This window comes from Littorina saxatilis, linkage group LG2 (assembly GCF_037325665.1).
Source record: "Littorina saxatilis isolate snail1 linkage group LG2, US_GU_Lsax_2.0, whole genome shotgun sequence".
Classification (NCBI taxonomy): Eukaryota; Metazoa; Mollusca; class Gastropoda; order Littorinimorpha; family Littorinidae; genus Littorina; species Littorina saxatilis.
In genome coordinates, this window is record NC_090246.1 from 15,038,451 (window position 1) to 15,057,015 (window position 18,565).

Here is an 18,565-nt window from a genome sequence, read left to right on the forward strand (position 1 = left end):
CAGAGCATAGAGAAGTTTGCAGAGGGCCCGGGAGAGGGGCATTTTTGCAGCCTATAAGTATAACATTTAAGGGTGCATACCCATACCCTTAATCCTGTATTTGTTTGCAGACAGAGCATAGAGAGGGGTGTGGAGAGAGGGGGGAGCTTTGCGGCCTATTACCGGGGAGAGCTGGTGGTCAACCTGTGGGGAGGGTTTGCTGATGAGGACGCCCGGAGACCGTGGCAACATAACACTGCCTCAAACTTTTACTCCTCCTCCAAGTCTGTGTCTGCTATGGTCATGGCACATCTGGTAGAAAGGTAACCTTTGTTGAATTGCTTGTTTGTTTGTTGGGTTAGGTAATCGGACACATATGATTAATGATGTGTGGATTGGAATTTTTCTGCATTTAGGGGCACTTGTGCAGTAGCTCTTCCTCCACCCCCCACACCCACATGCACACACCCATGATTACATGCCCTTGTATGGAACTAGAAGTTACATGCATGTCTGGGTTTTGCAGCTTCGAGCTCTAGTAAGTGTATTATAAATTTATTACACGTACATGATTATGAAAAGATTGTTTCTTTTTTCAGGGGTTTGGTGAAGTACGAACAGCCAGTGTGTAGCTACTGGCCTCAGTTTGCTCAGAACGGGAAGGAAAACATCACACTGAAACAGATTCTGTCGTTGAAGGTAATGGAAGTGATGACTTTATGCACCAACCTTTCACCATCGGTATGATTTCCTTCACATAGACAGTTGTACAAACACCTCTCACTCTCTCTCTCTCTCTCTCTCTCTCTCTCTCTCTCTCTCTCTCCCCCTCTCTCTCTCTCTCTCTCTCTCTCTCTCTCTCTCTCTCTCTCTCTCTCTCTCTCTCTCTCTCTCTCTCTCTCTCTCTCTCTCTCTCTTTTTCTTTCTTTGTTGTGTAAATCTTACATGTTGTACATGTCTTACAAGTTGGAAGATACACTGGTACCTGAAATAAAAGGACATCCTTTGGACTGACCCAAAGCATCCCTACCTAGTAGGGTCCTCTTGTCCAAGGGGCCTCACATTGAAGGTTCCACTGTACCATAAACCTTTCAGCCTTGTGATGGTCAGTCACTTTCACTCTTTCTCTCATCCTCAAAACCACTATCCTTCTCCCTTCCCACAAATCCCACCACCCCCACCTCTACCCTTTGCTCACCATATCCTCCCCCATCTCCAAGCTCTTACCTGCCCCAACCCAACCCCCTCCCTCCCCCTGCCAGCCTCATCTTTTTCTGTCTGCCTCACTGTACACAACCGTTTCATTACTCTGGAAGACAGACGTGTGGCCTGTGACTGAGTGTGCTGGCATTGTATGTCAGGCAGGGTTGCCGGTCCTGTCGGAGCCCTTCAAGCTGTGCTTACTGCGAGATGACCCTCAACGTCTGGAACAGTTGCTGGCAGAACAGAAACCCTGGAACACAGGTAGGAGGCATTGACCAACGTTTCAGCATTTCTCCTCACAAAGCCCAGGGCTAGATCTATGAGGGGTTTCCTGGGTTCCAGAAGTCCCCCCCCACCCCCACACGGTGACACCCCTTACCTTTTTTCTCAAGGAGAGACCCAAAATACGGAGTGAGCTTGGGCTGATTGAATAGCCCTATAAAAACTGCTATGTGAAGCAAGGGATTCGCGGTGGGGCCGGTAGTTCAGTTGGTAGAGCACTGGACTTGTGATCGGAAGGTCGCAGGTTCGAATTCGGGCCGGGTCGGACACGGGTCAACTTTATGTGAAGACCCAGAGACGGAAGCCATGTCCCACCCCCGTGTCAACACAATGGCACGTTAAAGACCTCGGTCATTCTGCCAGCAGTGCAGATGGCTGATACAGTAAGACCACCCACTAACGACCTTGAAAATGTCCAGAAAAATTGGTCGTAAAAAGGAGGGGGATTGTTTGGGAGGTATAATTTTTTTCACAGGGGTGGCAACTGTTGGGCAGTTCAGTCTTGAAAGTTGTGTACATTATCCTAATTTTGTGTTCCCATTTGTTGTGCATATGGATAAGCATGATGTACGTGCATACACCAGCGCACAGACGGGCAGACATAACACACACACACGCACACACACACACGCACACACACACACGCGCGCGCGCGGTCTCATAGGTAAAACTCGCTGATTGACCCCGGGTAAGAAGGTCAGTGTCTGTAACCTGGGACAGGAAGGTTTCCTCTCAGACATCAAAGGAGACCGTCCCATAGGTAAAACTTGCTTATTGGCAAGTATGGGTCATTGACCCGAGGTCTCAGTTGGTGAGCACACACTCACAGAATACGTACACAGCAATCAATTATTGAGATGTTGTTCTAACTGCCCCTACCCAACCCCTCCCATCCCCTCCCCCTACTCCGAGGACAGTCCTTCAATTGTGACAGCAATAGGTGAGAAGATGACAGCCGTAGGCCACTGGACTTGCATGCACTACTGACTACAGACTTCCACCCCTGACTCTTGATGCGTGACTAATGGCGTGCGTGTTCCGTGTGTGCTGCGTAATTATGACCTTTGACACTCACTGGTTAAAAGGTCAAAGTCGTTATTGACCCTAAGTTGGAAGGTCGGTCGTCGGAAAAAGGAGGGCTTCGTTCTTGGGAGGTTAGTTACAGTGTGAAAAGCATCCGTGCCGAGAAAATCGGTCGGCAAAAGGAGGGGGTCGTTGTTGGGAGGTTAGTTACAGTGTGAAAAGCATCCGTGCCGAGAAAATCAGTCGGCAAAAGGAGGGGGTCGTTGTTGGGAGAGGTCGTTACGAGAGGTTCCACTGTACCACCTAAACACGTATACACTTGTGTATCTCATCAAAAGCCGTGAGGGCATAAAAACTTGAATTTTCATTCAACCCATATCATGTCCTTAAGAGGTGAAATATTTAGCCTCTAGGACAGTAAGCATTCTCTCTTTCCAAGGGATTGGCAAAAGCATACTAGGAGCCAACAGCAGCCAGACCCTATCACAAAAAGCTCTCCACATCTCATAGATGTGCTATGTACCAGAAGCGTTGAGCGACTATAAAAAATATACAATTCTTGTTTTTTATTCTGATTTTGGAACATTAGCCGTCGATCTGTTTCTGGATTGCTACTATAAAAAGTTCTACCTCAAGGCAGGGAGACAATTCCGTCAATGCAGAGAAGGCTGCCATGAAATGGGAACTACTGCGTCACCCTGTAACATTTTGCTTTTTGTTGTTGCAGGTGACTGTGCAGCCTACAGCCCTGTGGTCATTGGCCTGTACCTTGACCAGATCGTGAAGAAGGTGGATCCACAACAGAGAGGCCTTGCTGAATACTTCCAGGCTGAAATAGCTCAGCCTTTTGGTGAGAAATGTGTTTTTCTCTATATATCTATAAAAACTTGGTTTTACTTTTTGTCAAATTCGCAGACAAAATGATGGAGCTCCCCTTTTAAGACTAAAAAAACCAAGAAATTCCTCCGAGGTAGGAAAAACACCCCCGTTGGTCAAAGGGAAATAACCATTCTCACTGCCACCAACTGAGAAGGTTATTTCCCTTTGACCATTAATATGTCCCTCTATAAGTCCTTGTAGAATCTTAATCCACCAATAACTCCCTAACCGTGTGTTTGACTGGTCCCAATTTTTGTAAGGACCGTCTCAGGAATGTATAGAACCTGTTCACCAAGTTTGGTGACGATCGGTCCGTTCATTCTTGAGATCTATATGCGAACACAAACACACAAACACACAAACAAACAAACAAACACATCGACCGAAACCTATACACACCCCTATACCGGGGGTGTAAATATGTGAACATCAGCTTTTCAAAAAGGAGGGATGGCCTTAGTTTCTGTAGGGTTATATGAACCTAGAATATTCTCTGTACTACTTCCTTCAGAGGTCAACGGAAAACAAACTTCCGCTGAAAGTTTAAATCTGCTTGTGTGAGGCGCTTAGAACTATTTTAGGATTTGCGCCGTATAAGTATCCTCATTATTATTATTATTATTATTATTATTACAACCCACAGGAATTGATTTCCACATCGGAGTGCCGAAGTCTGAGTTCTGGCGAAAGGCTCGGCAGGAGGTGACCGTGCGGGGGGAAGAGTACAAGAAGTACCAGCTCCAGATGGCCAGTAACCCCAACATTGACCAGGACCTCATGGTGACCGCTGCCACTCAGCCCAGCGACTTCCTCCGGGTAGGTCGCTCACTTGTCCAGCATTAACCCTTTCGCTGCCTGTAGGACATCAGCTGATGTCCTGGATGACTTACTTTGACGGCAACAAACTGTTCAATAAACAACAAAGAACAACAACTCTTTTTTTTTAAGTATGTGAATTTGGTGTTCATTTATTGATGGAACTGAAATGAGAAGCTATATTACTGACCGCTTCTCCTGTATGATGTATCATTATTCATGCTGACACCATACTAGCATTGTCTCAAAACGAAAGTGATAAGAGTTGTCCGTCCCTGCCATAGCCCGCGGCGCTGTCGGCGGGTAGTTCCTGTTGTTTTGTTTACGTCCAAAATGGTTGAACGAGAGAAGAAGATTAGTGATGGAGGGAAACGTTACTGTGTCTGCTGTTCAAACTACGCGGGTAAAGCAGTTGAAGGGCGGATTGTCATGCGGTTCCATTTTGCAAACACAAACCGGAACTACCTGCCGTTCCAGGGGTGCAACTCTGTCCGACTATCGCGTTAGTTTCGAGACAATGCTATAACTCAATTTGTTTTCACACTAACAACATCATGTCTTTTCCCCCATTGCCTAGAACTCCTACATCAACAACCCGGACTTTGCCGAGCTACCGTGTGGAGCCTCACACGGGGTGGGTTCAGCTGAGGGAATGGCCAAGTTGCATGGAATTCTGGCCAACGGGGGTGGCACAGTAGACGGCAGACGTCTTCTGTCGGAGGACACAATTGAGATGCTACAGACTCCGCTTTCAATCGGTCCAGAGAAGATGTTTGGCATTGACTTATTCTACGGCTGTGGTATGGAGCTGCTGCCAGTCTTGGAGGGAGGCAAGGTCAGTATTGTCCACTAAACATCTCAATAGACGATGTTCGGGAATAACTCTGTCGGGTTTGTATGGGTTGTGAAAGAGTGAATACCCTTGCTTTCAGTGAGACAAACAATCCACATATGTGCTTGTTGTCCATGTGTTACAGACTTACCCCTTGCTAAAGACTGGCCCGTGGATTGCTTGTCTCACTGAAAGCAAGGGTATTCACTCTTTCACAACCCATACAAACCCGACAGAGTTATTCCCGAACATCGTCTATTCTGTTCATGAAATCTGTCAATTTTTCATTACAAGTAGTCACTGTGTGTGTGTGTGTGTGTGTGCGTGTGTGCATGTGTTTGTGCGTGCGTGCATGTGTGTGTGTTAGGCAAAATACAAGCTAAGGGAGAAAATGGTTGCTTTCATTAAAAAAAAATATGCACAGGCACTTTCAAGTTTTAAATCATTTGCTGGCATGAAGATGCTTATGTTTGTACTGCAAAAGAGTAGCTTCCCTTTTTTTCTTTTTTTTATTAAGATTGGATTTCATTTTAAGATTTTAAATAAGACTGTAAGCTGCAATGCAAGAAAATCTGTAAAGGAGTCTTAAAATGGAGGTGAATTTGCAGAGGTTGCGAACAGAAAATCTGAAAAAGCAAGGTCTTAAAACGGGAGGATTAGTCTTAAATCAAGGGAGAGGGGGGTGTCTTAAAAGGGGGCATCCACTATACATATATATCACCGACATCTGTTCATAGCATTGAACTTGATCTGTCATTTACAGCTTCACTACAACATCGGCCATGGAGGGTTTGGCGGCCAGTTTGCAGTGGCAGACGTCAAGCACAAAACAGGCTGGGCCTACTGCACCAACTATCTCGACCCCAGGATCATGCTCACTGGCAGCACAAAATGGCGGGCTCTGGAAAAAGTGCTCTTTGAGTGTGTACATGCTCTAGAAGGCACCACTGTCAGTCGCAAGCATATTGACAAAGCCAGCGAGTTGCGCGAGACACTGCAGAGGTTGAAAAGTAGATTGTAGTTCAGTGCACAGTGAAAACTCTGAGTCCCTGTTTTACGACATTCATTAATCTGAGGAAATGAGGTTTTATAATGAAGAGACTCTTAAAATAGAGATGCATTTGCAGACTTTATGAAGAGAAACTCTCTTTACACAGACTAGGTCTTTTTTATATTTAGTCAAGTTTTGACTAAATATTTTAACATCGAGGGGGAATCGAAACGAGGGTCGTGGTGTATGTGCGTGCGTGCGTGTGTGTGTGTGTGTGTGTAGAGCGATTCAGACTAAACTACTGGACCGATCTTTATGAAATTTGACATGAGAGTTCCTGGGTATGAAATCCCCGAACGTTTTTTTCATTTTTTTGATAAATGTCTTTGATGACGTCATATCCGGCTTTTCGTGAAAGTTGAGGCGGCACTGTCACGCCCTCATTTTTCAACCAAATTGGTTCAAATTTTGGTCAAGTAATCTTCGACGAAGCCCGGGGTTCGGTATTGCATTTCAGCTTGGTGGCTTAAAAATTAATTAATGACTTTGGTCATTAAAAATCGGAAAATTGTAAAAAAAAATAAAAATTTATAAAACGATCCAAATTTACGTTTATCTTATTCTCCATCATTTGCTGATTCCAAAAACATATAAATATGTTATATTCGGATTAAAAACAAGCTCTGAAAATTAAATATATAAAAATTATTATCAAAATTAAATTGTCCAAATCAATTTAAAAACACTTTCATCTTATTCCTTGTCGGTTCCTGATTCCAAAAACATATAGATATGATATGTTTGGATTAAAAACACGCTCAGAAAGTTAAAACAAAGAGAGGTACAGAAAAGCGTGCTATCCTTCTTAGCGCAACTACTACCCCGCTCTTCTTGTCAATTTCACTGCCTTTGCCATGAGCGGTGGCCTGACGATGCTACGAGTAAAATGGCATTGCGTTCAGTTTCATTCTGTGAGTTCGACAGCTACTTGACTAAATATTGTATTTTCGCCTTACGCGACTTGTTTTTCTTTTTTTCATTTTTCGTTCATGGGCTGAAACTCCCACGGCTTTTACGTGTATGACCGTTTTTACCCCGCCATTTAGGCAGCCATACGCCGCTTTCGGAGGAAGCATGCTGGGTATTTTCGTGTTTCTATAACCCACCGAACTCTGACATGGATTACAGGATCTTTTTCGTGTGCACTTGGTCTTGTGCTTGCCGCGTGTACACACGGGGGTGTTCGGACACCGAGGAAAGTCTGCACACAAAGTTGACTCTGAGAAATAAATCTCTCGTCGAACGTGGGGACAAACTCACGCTGACATGCAGCGGCCAACTGGATACAAATCCAGCGCGCTACCGACTGAGCTACATCCCCGCCCACAGACTAGGTCTTAAAACTGAGGGTGTTATAACAGAAGTTTCACTGATACAGTTTTGAGGTTTTTAATCTACCGCTAGCCGCGACCTATTGGCATACTGCTGTGACCTTGTTGCGCACCTCGCAGTAATCTACCGCTAGCCGCGTCCTATTGGCATACAACAGTGAATTTGCTGCGCACCTATTGTTTCTTAGATGAACACCAGTCATTGTTAAATAGTACACTGTACTGCATGTAATTGCCAGCTGCACTCACACAATCATTGTCGGTGGCTGGAACTGAATGTTCTTCTGAGATTACTGTGTAAATGAAAGTGAGAGTGACTGTTGAAGCTAATTGCTGTGATTGCTGAAATAAACAGCCAACATTTATATTGCATCTGTATCTGCTCTTGTTTAAATTAAGGCGGTCCTTAATTGAGCCCGTAGTTGACTTCGCGCAGACTTCGCAAAGTCTTTTTAACGAAAACTAATTGCTAAAGCTTCATGCTGCCAGCTTTGCAAAGTATATGTCGCGTAGTTGACTTCGCCCAGTTAAGGACATGCTTCACTTTACCTGTTCTGTTCGCTGCCTGTAAATATTTGTATACAAAGTATTACCTGTATTTATCTGAATTGAAAGCTTAAGCCTGTCCTTAATTTGGACGAAGTCGACTACGCGTAGCTCACTTCGCGAAGCTACCGGAACTAGACTTCGTCGCAGTCCAAGGGAAGGCACTATGGCGGAAAAGAGAGTTATCTTTTCATGTCTTGGCGTCTCAAATCTTATTAGCCAGAAAGCGCATGCGCGTAGTCTCGACCAGCGCGTGGTGTGCTTCTTTCTGAGTACTTTACGTCACAAATTGTACTTTACGTACTTGATGATGACGTAAGTTAATTGTAACACATAGTTATGTGTTCTATTTTGTTTACTGAGCACGGCCGGGACCAGTTGGCGTAAGCGCTGGGATTTCGAGTTTCATTCAACATGTCAATGCATCGCAGTATGAAATAATACAGGTAGGAGGTTAGTTCTTGTACTTTGGGTCAACCAAAGTCGATAAATTCATTCTTCACTACGGTATTGAGTCTGATTTCGTCGTCCATCTTGAATCGAAAAGCACTCTTCTTACAAAAAAAACCAACTTCGTTGTGAGCTACGGCGAAGCTTCGCATGTCAAAACTTGCGAAGCGATGTTGGGGTCAAAGTACCACGCCGTAGCTGCGGGTTTTTGGTATAAAGACTTCGCGAAGCTGCGTGTAGTCGACTACGGGCTCAATTAAGGACAGGCTTTACAATGATCCATTCATACATTAATGAACACACACACACACACACACACACACACACACACACACACACACACACACACACATTGTTTGTTAGTTGTTTTCTTCTTCTGTTGTTGTTAATTGAACGGTTTGTTGCCCGTTAAAGCAAGTTACCCAGGATGCTTGCTGATGTCTTACAGTGGAACCCCTTTTTAAGACTTCTACAAATCTGAGAAAATTAGGTTTTAAAATTGGGATAAATAATTTACAAAGGTTATGAACAGAAAATCTGAGAAAATTATGTTTTAAAATGGGGATAAATTTACAAAGGTTATCCCGCAGTGGGGCACTGCGGTTATGAAATTAAAGGCCCCTCCTGTTTTTGGAACCGCAGGAGCTTTCTAGTTTGCTGTTAGGTAGATATTTGGTTCCTCTTTCCTGTCATGCTCTCTTTTTCTTCATGAATTCTTTTCTTTTTTCTGCCTTCTTGCTCATTCACCTGTATTTTTTCCAAAAATCTCTTCTCTTGCCGCTTGTCTCGCGATTCATGTATAGTTTAATCTGTTAGTGTTCTGATGTAAGTCCAGCAGTAGATAGGTTAAGCCTATTTTAACATACTGGAAACTGGTAATCTTCCAGTAGGTATTAATTTAGTTTTACTAAAGCCTGCTGGGACACAAGTAATGGGTTAGTGCATTTGTAAACAGGAATCGCTTGACAAGTGGCCCCCTTCATCCCCCCCCTTCCTCGTCCTGATATGGCTCTGCGTAGTCGGCTGGACGTTAAGCAACAAATAAACAAACAAACAAATTACAAAGGTTATGAACAGAAAATCTGAGAAAACAGTTTTTCAAAATGGGGGGTCTAAAAGGGGGGTTCCACTGTACAGTATACAGACAACTGACATGAAAGGACCTCCTTGGCACCTGTCAAAAGTTCCCCTGCATTGCATGTGGCCTCAAGCCCTTCCAACAGCTATGTTTTAATCCAGATTATTGACAAAGGGACAACAGAAAGTGTCTTATTATTGGGAGGTGTCCTCTCATCCGAGGGACTTCACATCGCAAGTACAACTGTAATACATCTCTCTCTCTCACACACACACACTCGTACACTGACACACACTCACAAACACACTCTCTATCTCTCTCGCACACACATGCACTCTCATTCTTTCTTACTCTCTCTCGCTCTCGCTCTCTCTCTCCCTCTCTCTCTCTCTCTCACACACACATGCACACACACACACACACACACACACACACACACACACACACACACTATGTTTTATCATTGGGAATACTAAGGAAGAGAACAATGAAATATATAATTATATCCTTATTATTAAGAGAAGGCTGCCATTTAAAACTATCATTGCTGCTGAAATCTGTTTTTTTCAAATCACTGCAGTGCTGTTGCACTTTGAAAATATATGTCCTCACTGTGAAATTTTCAAGTACGGAAGCATTTATAGGCTACATTTGTGCCAACTTGTATTGTGCAAGCATGACCATGAACCTGCTCTAGCTAGTTGCCATTATTCTGGTTATGTCATTGTAGAGCAGAACACGACTAATGGGTCATGCATTGCCCAATCCAAAACCATTAAAGGAGGCTAAGTTTGCATAGAGAACTATATAAGCTTAGTGCATACGGGAGACGTATATTTATTCGACACAGTTGGGAAGTTTTCCACTGCCCGGTGTTCTGCACCCTATACCTACCACTGTAATAATTTACCCAGTACAAGCACTTTAATAGTGAGCATATTCGTCTATATTGTTTTTAAGATCTAATCCGACATTCCTAAACTTTAAGACTGAAACTTTTTTCGCTCAAATTAGTTATAGCAAGTACTGAGTACAATTTTGCAAACGAGATAGCGACGGTAGACTGTCCAGAGAGGGTTCAGGTTTTAAGGAGGGCACCGGCGGAAGTAGCGTGCGGTGTGTTTGTGTACAATCTCCATGGCTGGCTGACGCACACAGTACAGTGTATTGAGCAACCAAGTGTCGGCCGATTCCTCTACAACGCTCACTTTCTGTCGCACCAGCGGTCAGGTTTCCTGCAATCTTCGTTCGTCTGCTCAGTTAAGTCAGTGAAAGTTTATTAATCTTTTTAGCTGCGTTTCTGTAGAGTGATTTAAAGATTGTTAGTTATGTGTAGCCGGTGCGGCCGCGATTCCAATGCAGAACTGCAAGGTGCTCGCTTGCGGATTCCATTTTGTAAAAAAACTGTGAGAAAGGTAGTCTACACGAGAGAGAGAGAGAGAGAGAGAGAGAGAGAGACAGAGAGAGACAGAGACAGAGACAGAGAGAGAGAGAGAGCGCGCATTCTAGCTGAGAACAGCATAACCGTGCTCACGCTATGTTTTGGTACCACCCCTGTTTGTACCAGTATAGAAAACGCAGACTTAGATTTTTATGATTGTAGTCATCTCTAAACTGCCCTGTGAGAAAAAAAACTTGTCAGGGATCGACCCGGATTTGTTTGCAGAAGGTCACATGACCGGTATTCAGATAGATGGCAATGGGTCTTTTGATAAAACAATATATGTCCAAACTTTTCTGTCAACAAACAATCGATTGGCCATGTCACACACTTCATGCCTGTCTGCTGCTGATCTGCTTTTTCATGACAATCAGAGTTCTGCTTCACTACACTTTCACAAAGTATACTGCCGGCACAGCCATCAAAATCGTTATGACCATGAGCAGTGTTATCCAATGAAAATTGGCCGACCACGTCTCAATCGGTCTTCTGAAATCGTGTAAGCTCATCGACCAAACAACAACTCTCTAGCCATTCCCTGTATTGTTATACAACGTCTCATCTCTCTTGCTTACTTGTCAAGTACCTCCTTTCTGCATTGCATGGCGTTTCATTTATTTTAACCATTTTGTTTTTCTTTCAGAGTCCAGCCGAACAATGTACGGAGGGAACTATCCACCAGTAAGTGTTGGCTGTTATGTCTCTTTATATAGATGTTGTGCAAATCTCCTTGTAGAACTGTTCTTTCTGTACTTCCCATCCGCTACCATTTGTGTGTAATAAGCGTTCTTAAGTATGAGCGTAGGCATTTTCAGAACTCAACATAATAATAATAATAATAAAGATAGCTTATATAGCGCCGCTTCACAAATTTAACTATGCTCTTAGCGCTGTACATCGAGATATAACAATTTCAATAATATAAATACAAAGATGATATTATAATAATACACATTTACAAATATCACTCACGTGCATACATCCTCGTGCACACCACGCGCATACACACTCCCACTCATTAACAAGTGCTTCCATCCCCCTGCCACTGAGATGTTCATATGTATGTGGCATATATTATATGGTAATGTATGTGTGTGTGCATGTGTGTGCATGTGTGTGTGCGTGCATGTATGTGTGCATGAATGCGTGTATGTGTGTGAGTTTTCCAAAAGGATCTTACCCAGTGAATAGTTATTTTATGTGGTTTTTCATAAAAAATATGATTACGAGTACAGGGGGGTCTGAAAAGAGGGGTTTCACTGTATTCTGCGGGGCGGGGATGTAGCTCAGTCGGTAGCGCGCTGGATTTGTATCCAGTTGGCCGCTGTCAGCGTGAGTTCGTCCCCACGTTCGGCGAGAGATTTATTTCTCAGAGTCAACTTTGTGTGCAGACTCTCCTCGGTGTCCGAACACCCCTGTGTGTACACGCAAGCACAAGACCAAGTGCGCACGAAAAAGATCCTGTAAACCATGTCAGAGTTCGGTGGGTTATAGAAACACGAAAATACCCAGCATGCTCCCCCGAAAGCGGCGTATGGCTGCCTAAATGGCGGGGTAAAAACGGACATACACGTAAAAGCCGTGGGAGTTTCAGCCCATGAACGAACAAACAAACATTCTGCGTCAAAGCAGCTCACCAACATTGTGTTTTCTTTCAGTCCAACTACCCACCTTTCCATGGAGGGATTGGAGGTGCGTATCCCCCCCAGTTTGGAGGAGGGTACAACTCCGGCCCCCCACCTCCCCCCATGCACAGTGCCTACAACGTCAACCAATATGGTGGAGGAGGGTATGGCGGCGGATACAACCAAGGGGGTGAGAGAGAGAGAGAATGACAATGACAAATTTTTATTTAACGAGGGTAATAGATTAAGCAGTGATCTGCTTTTTTTTTTTTTATATCTAAGCCCTCGCCCTGAAGAGGGATTAACTAAAAAATTAAAAAATCTACATTTTAACAGATAACTGAAGTAAGAATGCATTATACATATGTACACAAAATGCGTTGTACAGTAGTACCTGCCATATCCGGTCACCCATTAGTCATTGCAAAGGTGACCGCAAATATCAGGTGGCCGTTCATTACAGGCCCCCTCCTCCTCCAAAAAAAAACCAAAAACACGATCAAGTCTTTCTGGGAGTTAAGTATTTTCGCCCACTAGCACACGATCCCTTTTGAAAATCCTCCAGAATTTTCACTTTGTTTTTTAAAATCTGTTGCACTTGAGTGCGCCCTACGCTAAATCGATCAGCGATTTTTCGTGTAGTTTCACCGTTCTCTGCTGCCTTAATAACCTTCACTCTTTGCTCTAAAGTCAGCACCAGTCTTTTCTTTGTTGGAGTTTGTGTTGCCATTCTGTAAGGCTGACTGACTGACTGAACAAATTCTTGACGGGCTTGCAAAGGCTTCAAATAATCACTCAACAATCACTCACGTCTTCATTCACACCTCATTCGCACACGTACGAAACAAACAAACACAAACACGCAGCGATCGCTCACACTCCAATGTAAACAAAAACAATCTTGAGTTTGACTCGTCAGCTTTATTAACAGGCGATACATGTGTTAACAGTTATAGAAAGTGGACAGGTGCTGATTTCTAACGGCCAGATAGCAGGTGGGAGGTGGGTGGGCGGGGAGAGCCACAGGCGCTCGCCCGCGAAAGTGACAAGTGGCCGTTAAGTGGCCGCTCCTGTCGAGTAAGAGGGGCACCTTAGGGCAAAAATCAGTGACCGTTGACCGCGTCAGACAGGTTAACGGCCATTAAGAGTCAATTATAGAAGGAAAACTCATTAGTCATGGGAAAGCTGGCCGCTCCGGGCAGGTTCACGCCCACGAAAGGGCCGGAAATGGAAGGGACTACTGTATGGTGAGAGAGAGGTAAGGAGGGAGAGAATTGAATTAAACTTTACATTTTTCAGGGGCGGATCAGTTGCTTTGTAAGGGGGGGGGCACTTTGAATCGAAAGTGAATGTGATGGGCGCGAAGCGCCCGAATTTGCTAGGGGGGTCCGGGGGCATGCCCCCCCGGAAAAAATGTTTGCCCAAAGAAGCAAAATGGTGCCATCTGGTGCCATTTGAACTTAGAAATGGTCATAGAATCAGCATAGAAAAATCTTTTTATATTTAGTCAAGTTTTGACTAAATATTTTAACATCGAGGGGGAATCGAAACAAGGGTCGTGGTGTATGTGCGTGCGTGTGTGTGTGTGTGTGTGCGTGTGTGTGTGTGTGTGTGTAGAGCGATTCAGACTAAACTACTGGACCGATCTTTATGAAATTTGACATGAGAGTTCCTGGGTATGAAATCCCCGAACGTTTTTTTCATTTTTTTGATAAATGTCTTTGATGACGTCATATCCGGCTTTTCGTGAAAGTTGAGGCGGCACTGTCACGCCCTCATTTTTCAACCAAATTGGTTGAAATTTTGGTCAAGTACTCTTCGACGAAGCCCGGGGTTCGGTATTGCATTTCAGCTTGGTGGCTTAAAAATTAATTAATGACTTTGGTCATTAAAAATCTGAAAATTGTAAAAAAAAAAAAAAATTTATAAAACGATCCAAATTTACGTTTATCTTATTCTCCATCATTTGCTGATTCCAAAAACATATAAATATGTTATATTCGGATTAAAAACAAGCTCTGAAAATTAAATATATAAAAATTATTATCAACATTTTTTTTTCGAAATCAATTTAAAAACACTTTCATCTTATTCCTTGTCGGTTCCTGATTCCAAAAATATATAGATATGATATGTTTGGATTAAAAACACGCTCAGAAAGTTAAAACGAAGAGAGGTATAGAAAAGCGTGATATGCAGCATAGCGTAACCACTACCCCGCTCTTCTTGTCAATTTCACTGCCTATGCCGTGAGCGGTGGACCACGAGTATACGGTCTTGCTGCGTTGCATTGCGTTCAGTTTCATTCTGTGAGTTCGACAGCTACTTGACTAAATATTGTATTTTCGCCTTACGCGACTTGTTTTCTTCTTCTTCTTTTTTTTTTTTTTTTTCTTTTCGGGGGGGGGGGGGGGGGCACGTGCCCCCTGTGCCCCCCCCCCCTCGTCCGCCCCTGATTTTTAGTTTGACAGAATAAGCAATGCAAACATGCTTTTTTTTCAACCAGCCCTCACACATTTAGGGCTAACTCAATAACTCAGTGCATTGTGTATAATAATAATTTGTGTCACTATGATCACGGAGGGAGAGGGAGGGAGATAGAAAAGGAGGGAGAGATGAGAATCGAATTCATCAAACTTTTTGTTTTTTAACTTTATTTTTTTAAATAAGCAATGTAAATATGCTTTTTTTTCATCCGGCCCTAGCTCATTGAGGGGAAACTTAATAACAAGAAGAAATTATTTCACAGCTCCTACATTGACAACACCTCCATGTAATGATATGGTGTTTGGTGTTTATATCGGAGGCTATCGTAGGGTCACACTCTTTTTAATATGTAAAGCGCTTAGAGAACATCAAGCACTATATAAATCGCCCCATACATACTCTCAGCCTCATGGTGGCACAGTTGATAGTACTACAGTGTTTGATTGTATTGTTTGTGTTGATGAAAGTACATGTAATTGTGAAATATGGCAGGATATGGCAACCCATCTGGAGCTGTTCCTGGGTTCACTGTACCCGCCCTTCAGCAGTGTCACAACATGGCACAGGGCATGGGCATGATGGTATGTAGTGACTTTTGTTTTCATTTAATATTTATATCTGACTTGGTGCCAAAAGGTGCGCACAAAAAGTGGATAGAGGAGGTGCAAAAAAAAGTTGTTTGTAGACAAAAACTTTTGGGGTTTTCTGAAACTTATGAAAGCATAAAAAGGCCCTGAAGAAGAACAAGGTAATGACTCGTATGGTTTTTGAGAAAAGACGTTTATCGTTCTAAGAAGCAAGGTGTTCGACTAAAGATATTACAACAAATTCCAACTGCTTCAAGCAACATACACGCATTCACGCATACACACATAAAACACATACTCATACACACATACACGCATGCACACATACCCGCATACACATGTATGCAAGATCAGCTTACAAGCACATATGCCAACTCTCTTTCTCTCTCTCTTTCTTACTCTCTTTTTTAGTCTCTTTCACACACACACACACACACACACACACACACACACACACACACACACACACACACACACACACACACACATACACATATGCGAGAACAGCTCATACTCACATACGCGAACATTCTCTCTCTCTCTCTCTCTCTCTCTCTCTCTCTCTCTCTCTCTCTCTCTCTCTCTCTCTCTCTCTCTCTCTCTCTCTCTCTCTCTCTCTCTCTCGCTCGCTCGCTTGCTCTCTCTCTCTCGCTCTCTCTCCCTCTGTCCCTCTCTCTCTCTGTCTCGCTCTCTTTTTTTAACACACACACACACACACACACACACACACACACACACACACACACACACACACTCTCTCTCTCTCTCTCTCTCTAACATACACAGACACACATGTGTCACAAAACACTGCCACCATTAGCTGTAAATGACAGCAGACAATATCTTAGTTCTTACCTTTTGACCTACAGCAGCAGCCACAGGCTCCAGTGGGGATGCCTGTGACATCCCAGGTGCAAAATATGGACCAACACCTGTTCCAGCAACAGATGATGATGCAGCAACAGATGATGCAGGTAAATCACATGTTCAGTTATGAAATGTATGAGATATACTACCTGTCATAGAAACACAAGGCAGGTGTGCTTGAGTGCAGTTAGGGGGCTGTTTGTATTGTAAAACCAGTACTGTAGAACCCCCCTTTTAAGACCCCCCTTTTAAGACCCCCCAATTTAAGACTCCCTCCTTTTTAAGACCCCGTTTTCTCAGACTTTCTGTTCAGAACCTCTGTAAATTTACCCCCATTTTAAGACCCCGTCCTTTTTAAGACCTGATTTTCTCAGTTTTGTGGAGGTCTTAAAAGGGAGGTTCCACTGTAATATGATTTGAAAGGCCAAATATTCCCCTACCTTGTTCAGCAAACAAATTGATTTTACATGAGGTAGTATATATACGATGGAACTGACAGCCTAGACACCCCCCAAAATCAAATTCACAAAAGCAAGGTTCCAGCGTTATAATCGACAAAAAAAACACCCAGATCACCTTAAACTGAACAAGTTATGCATGTCAGGGGAAATAACAATCAATTTTACATCCAAAAAGTCAGTTTTGTGCGCCCATCTTGTCTAACAATGGTGCTCAGGAAGGCTGAACTGTGTATGTGTCATTCTTCTCTGCAGCCATAAAAGGTGGGTTTTGACGCCATTTTCCTCAGGTAATGAGACACGCACAAAACAACGGTACATTTCAGTAATGCATTATCTTCATGTGTCAGAGCTTTGTGCTAAGGCCAAAAAAAAATTGTCTGTTTCTGGTAACATGGCTAAAAAAAAATAGGGTCGGTAGGTAGGGATTTTTTTATTTTTTTTTTATTTTTTTTTACCCCAAATGTAGACCAATAAAACTAACTTTAAAAATCGCGCAAAAAGACTGGATTCACTATACATAGAGACAAGACACTCAACACATTTACAAATCGTCAGCGGACTTTCGTTTTCACACGTTTTTGTTGTTCATTTTCTCACCCTGTCCTTTACCACCAAAAAAAAAAAAAAAAATTTGAGTTTGAAAAAAAAAAGTTTAGGGTCGGCGCCGAAATTTAGGGTAGGTCGGGTGACCAGAAACAGACAATTTTTTTTTTTTTTGGCCTAACACATGTCGTACATTACACACAAAATCTTAGTCATTTGCGACATTACTACATCGTTACTGTACTTTTCGGACTATTAGGCGCAACCTTTTTTCTCACACTTGACCCCTGCGGCTTATTGAACGGAAGCGCCTTATGTGTGGCTGAAATAGAAATCCCTGGCCAAGTTTTCTCTCAGACATCAAAGAGACCGCCTGAGTACCAGTCAAACAACTTGTGATAATGCATGTTTCTGCTACTACTACCCTGGCCAAGTTTCCTCTCAGACATCAAAGAGACCGCCCCATAGGTTAAACTCGGTCACTGACCTCGGGTAAGAAGGCCAGTGTCTGTAAACTGGTGCAGGGAGTGTTTTCTCTCAGATATGAAAGGAGACCGATCCTCTCATAGATCATAGATAAAACTTGGTCATTGACCCAGGGGAAGAAGGTCAGTGTCTGTAAACAAGGCCACCCAGCCATCACAATGGACCTGCCTTTGATCTCCCACACACACATTTCCACTCTGAATTCTTCCTTTGATGTGCGGCTTATAGACGGGAAGCGCCTAATGTGATGTTTTATCTCAATTTTACCTCAAAAGTGGGGGTTGCCCCCTGCCCTATATAACGAAGTGACTTATAGTCCCGAAAGTACGGTAGTTAGCTGTTATGTGACATGCCAGAAAGAGTTTTAAAAATAAAGATGTATCCTGTCAGATGAAAGGCACCTTCCCTGAGCCACTACATATCTGTAACAACCATTTTGGGTCGGTCTTTTGGGTGGTCGTTATACACAATTAATACATCCATTAACTGTTTCTCTTTTTTGAACCAGTCAACCAATTGACTTGCTTTTTGTTGGGAAGGAAGCTAGAAGGCCATTCTTTCTTATGACAAGTAAATCAAGCCATGTGAGGGCTGAGAT

At 43.3% G+C, this 18,565-nt stretch overlaps 2 protein-coding genes across 3 annotated transcripts in view; both read left to right on the plus strand.

Annotated features, from left to right (window-relative positions):
- The window catches only part of LOC138958293 (beta-lactamase domain-containing protein 2-like), an 8,460-nt gene extending 699 nt beyond the window's left edge, over positions 1 to 7,761 (plus strand). The window contains exons 2-8 of the mRNA XM_070329402.1: positions 111 to 302; positions 579 to 678; positions 1,341 to 1,443; positions 3,215 to 3,337; positions 4,010 to 4,182; positions 4,760 to 5,017; positions 5,778 to 7,761. Of these exons, the coding sequence (XP_070185503.1) occupies positions 111 to 302; positions 579 to 678; positions 1,341 to 1,443; positions 3,215 to 3,337; positions 4,010 to 4,182; positions 4,760 to 5,017; positions 5,778 to 6,035 (1,207 nt within the window). The 3' untranslated portion in view covers positions 6,036 to 7,761. The remainder of the gene's footprint in view (positions 1 to 110; positions 303 to 578; positions 679 to 1,340; positions 1,444 to 3,214; positions 3,338 to 4,009; positions 4,183 to 4,759; positions 5,018 to 5,777) is intronic.
- A 2,793-nt stretch (positions 7,762 to 10,554) lies between these two features.
- Positions 10,555 to 18,565, plus strand: part of LOC138958294 (annexin-B12-like) — a 30,599-nt gene continuing 22,588 nt past the window's right edge. Inside the window, exons 1-5 of one of the 2 annotated variants that reach the window (XM_070329403.1) lie at positions 10,555 to 10,726; positions 11,551 to 11,592; positions 12,570 to 12,726; positions 15,516 to 15,604; positions 16,480 to 16,584. In XM_070329403.1, the coding sequence (XP_070185504.1) occupies positions 11,569 to 11,592; positions 12,570 to 12,726; positions 15,516 to 15,604; positions 16,480 to 16,584 (375 nt within the window). In that variant the 5' untranslated portion in view covers positions 10,555 to 10,726; positions 11,551 to 11,568. Of the gene's footprint in view, positions 10,735 to 11,550; positions 11,593 to 12,569; positions 12,727 to 15,515; positions 15,605 to 16,479; positions 16,585 to 18,565 lie in introns of both variants that reach the window. The other variant, XM_070329404.1, reaches the window with a different exon arrangement.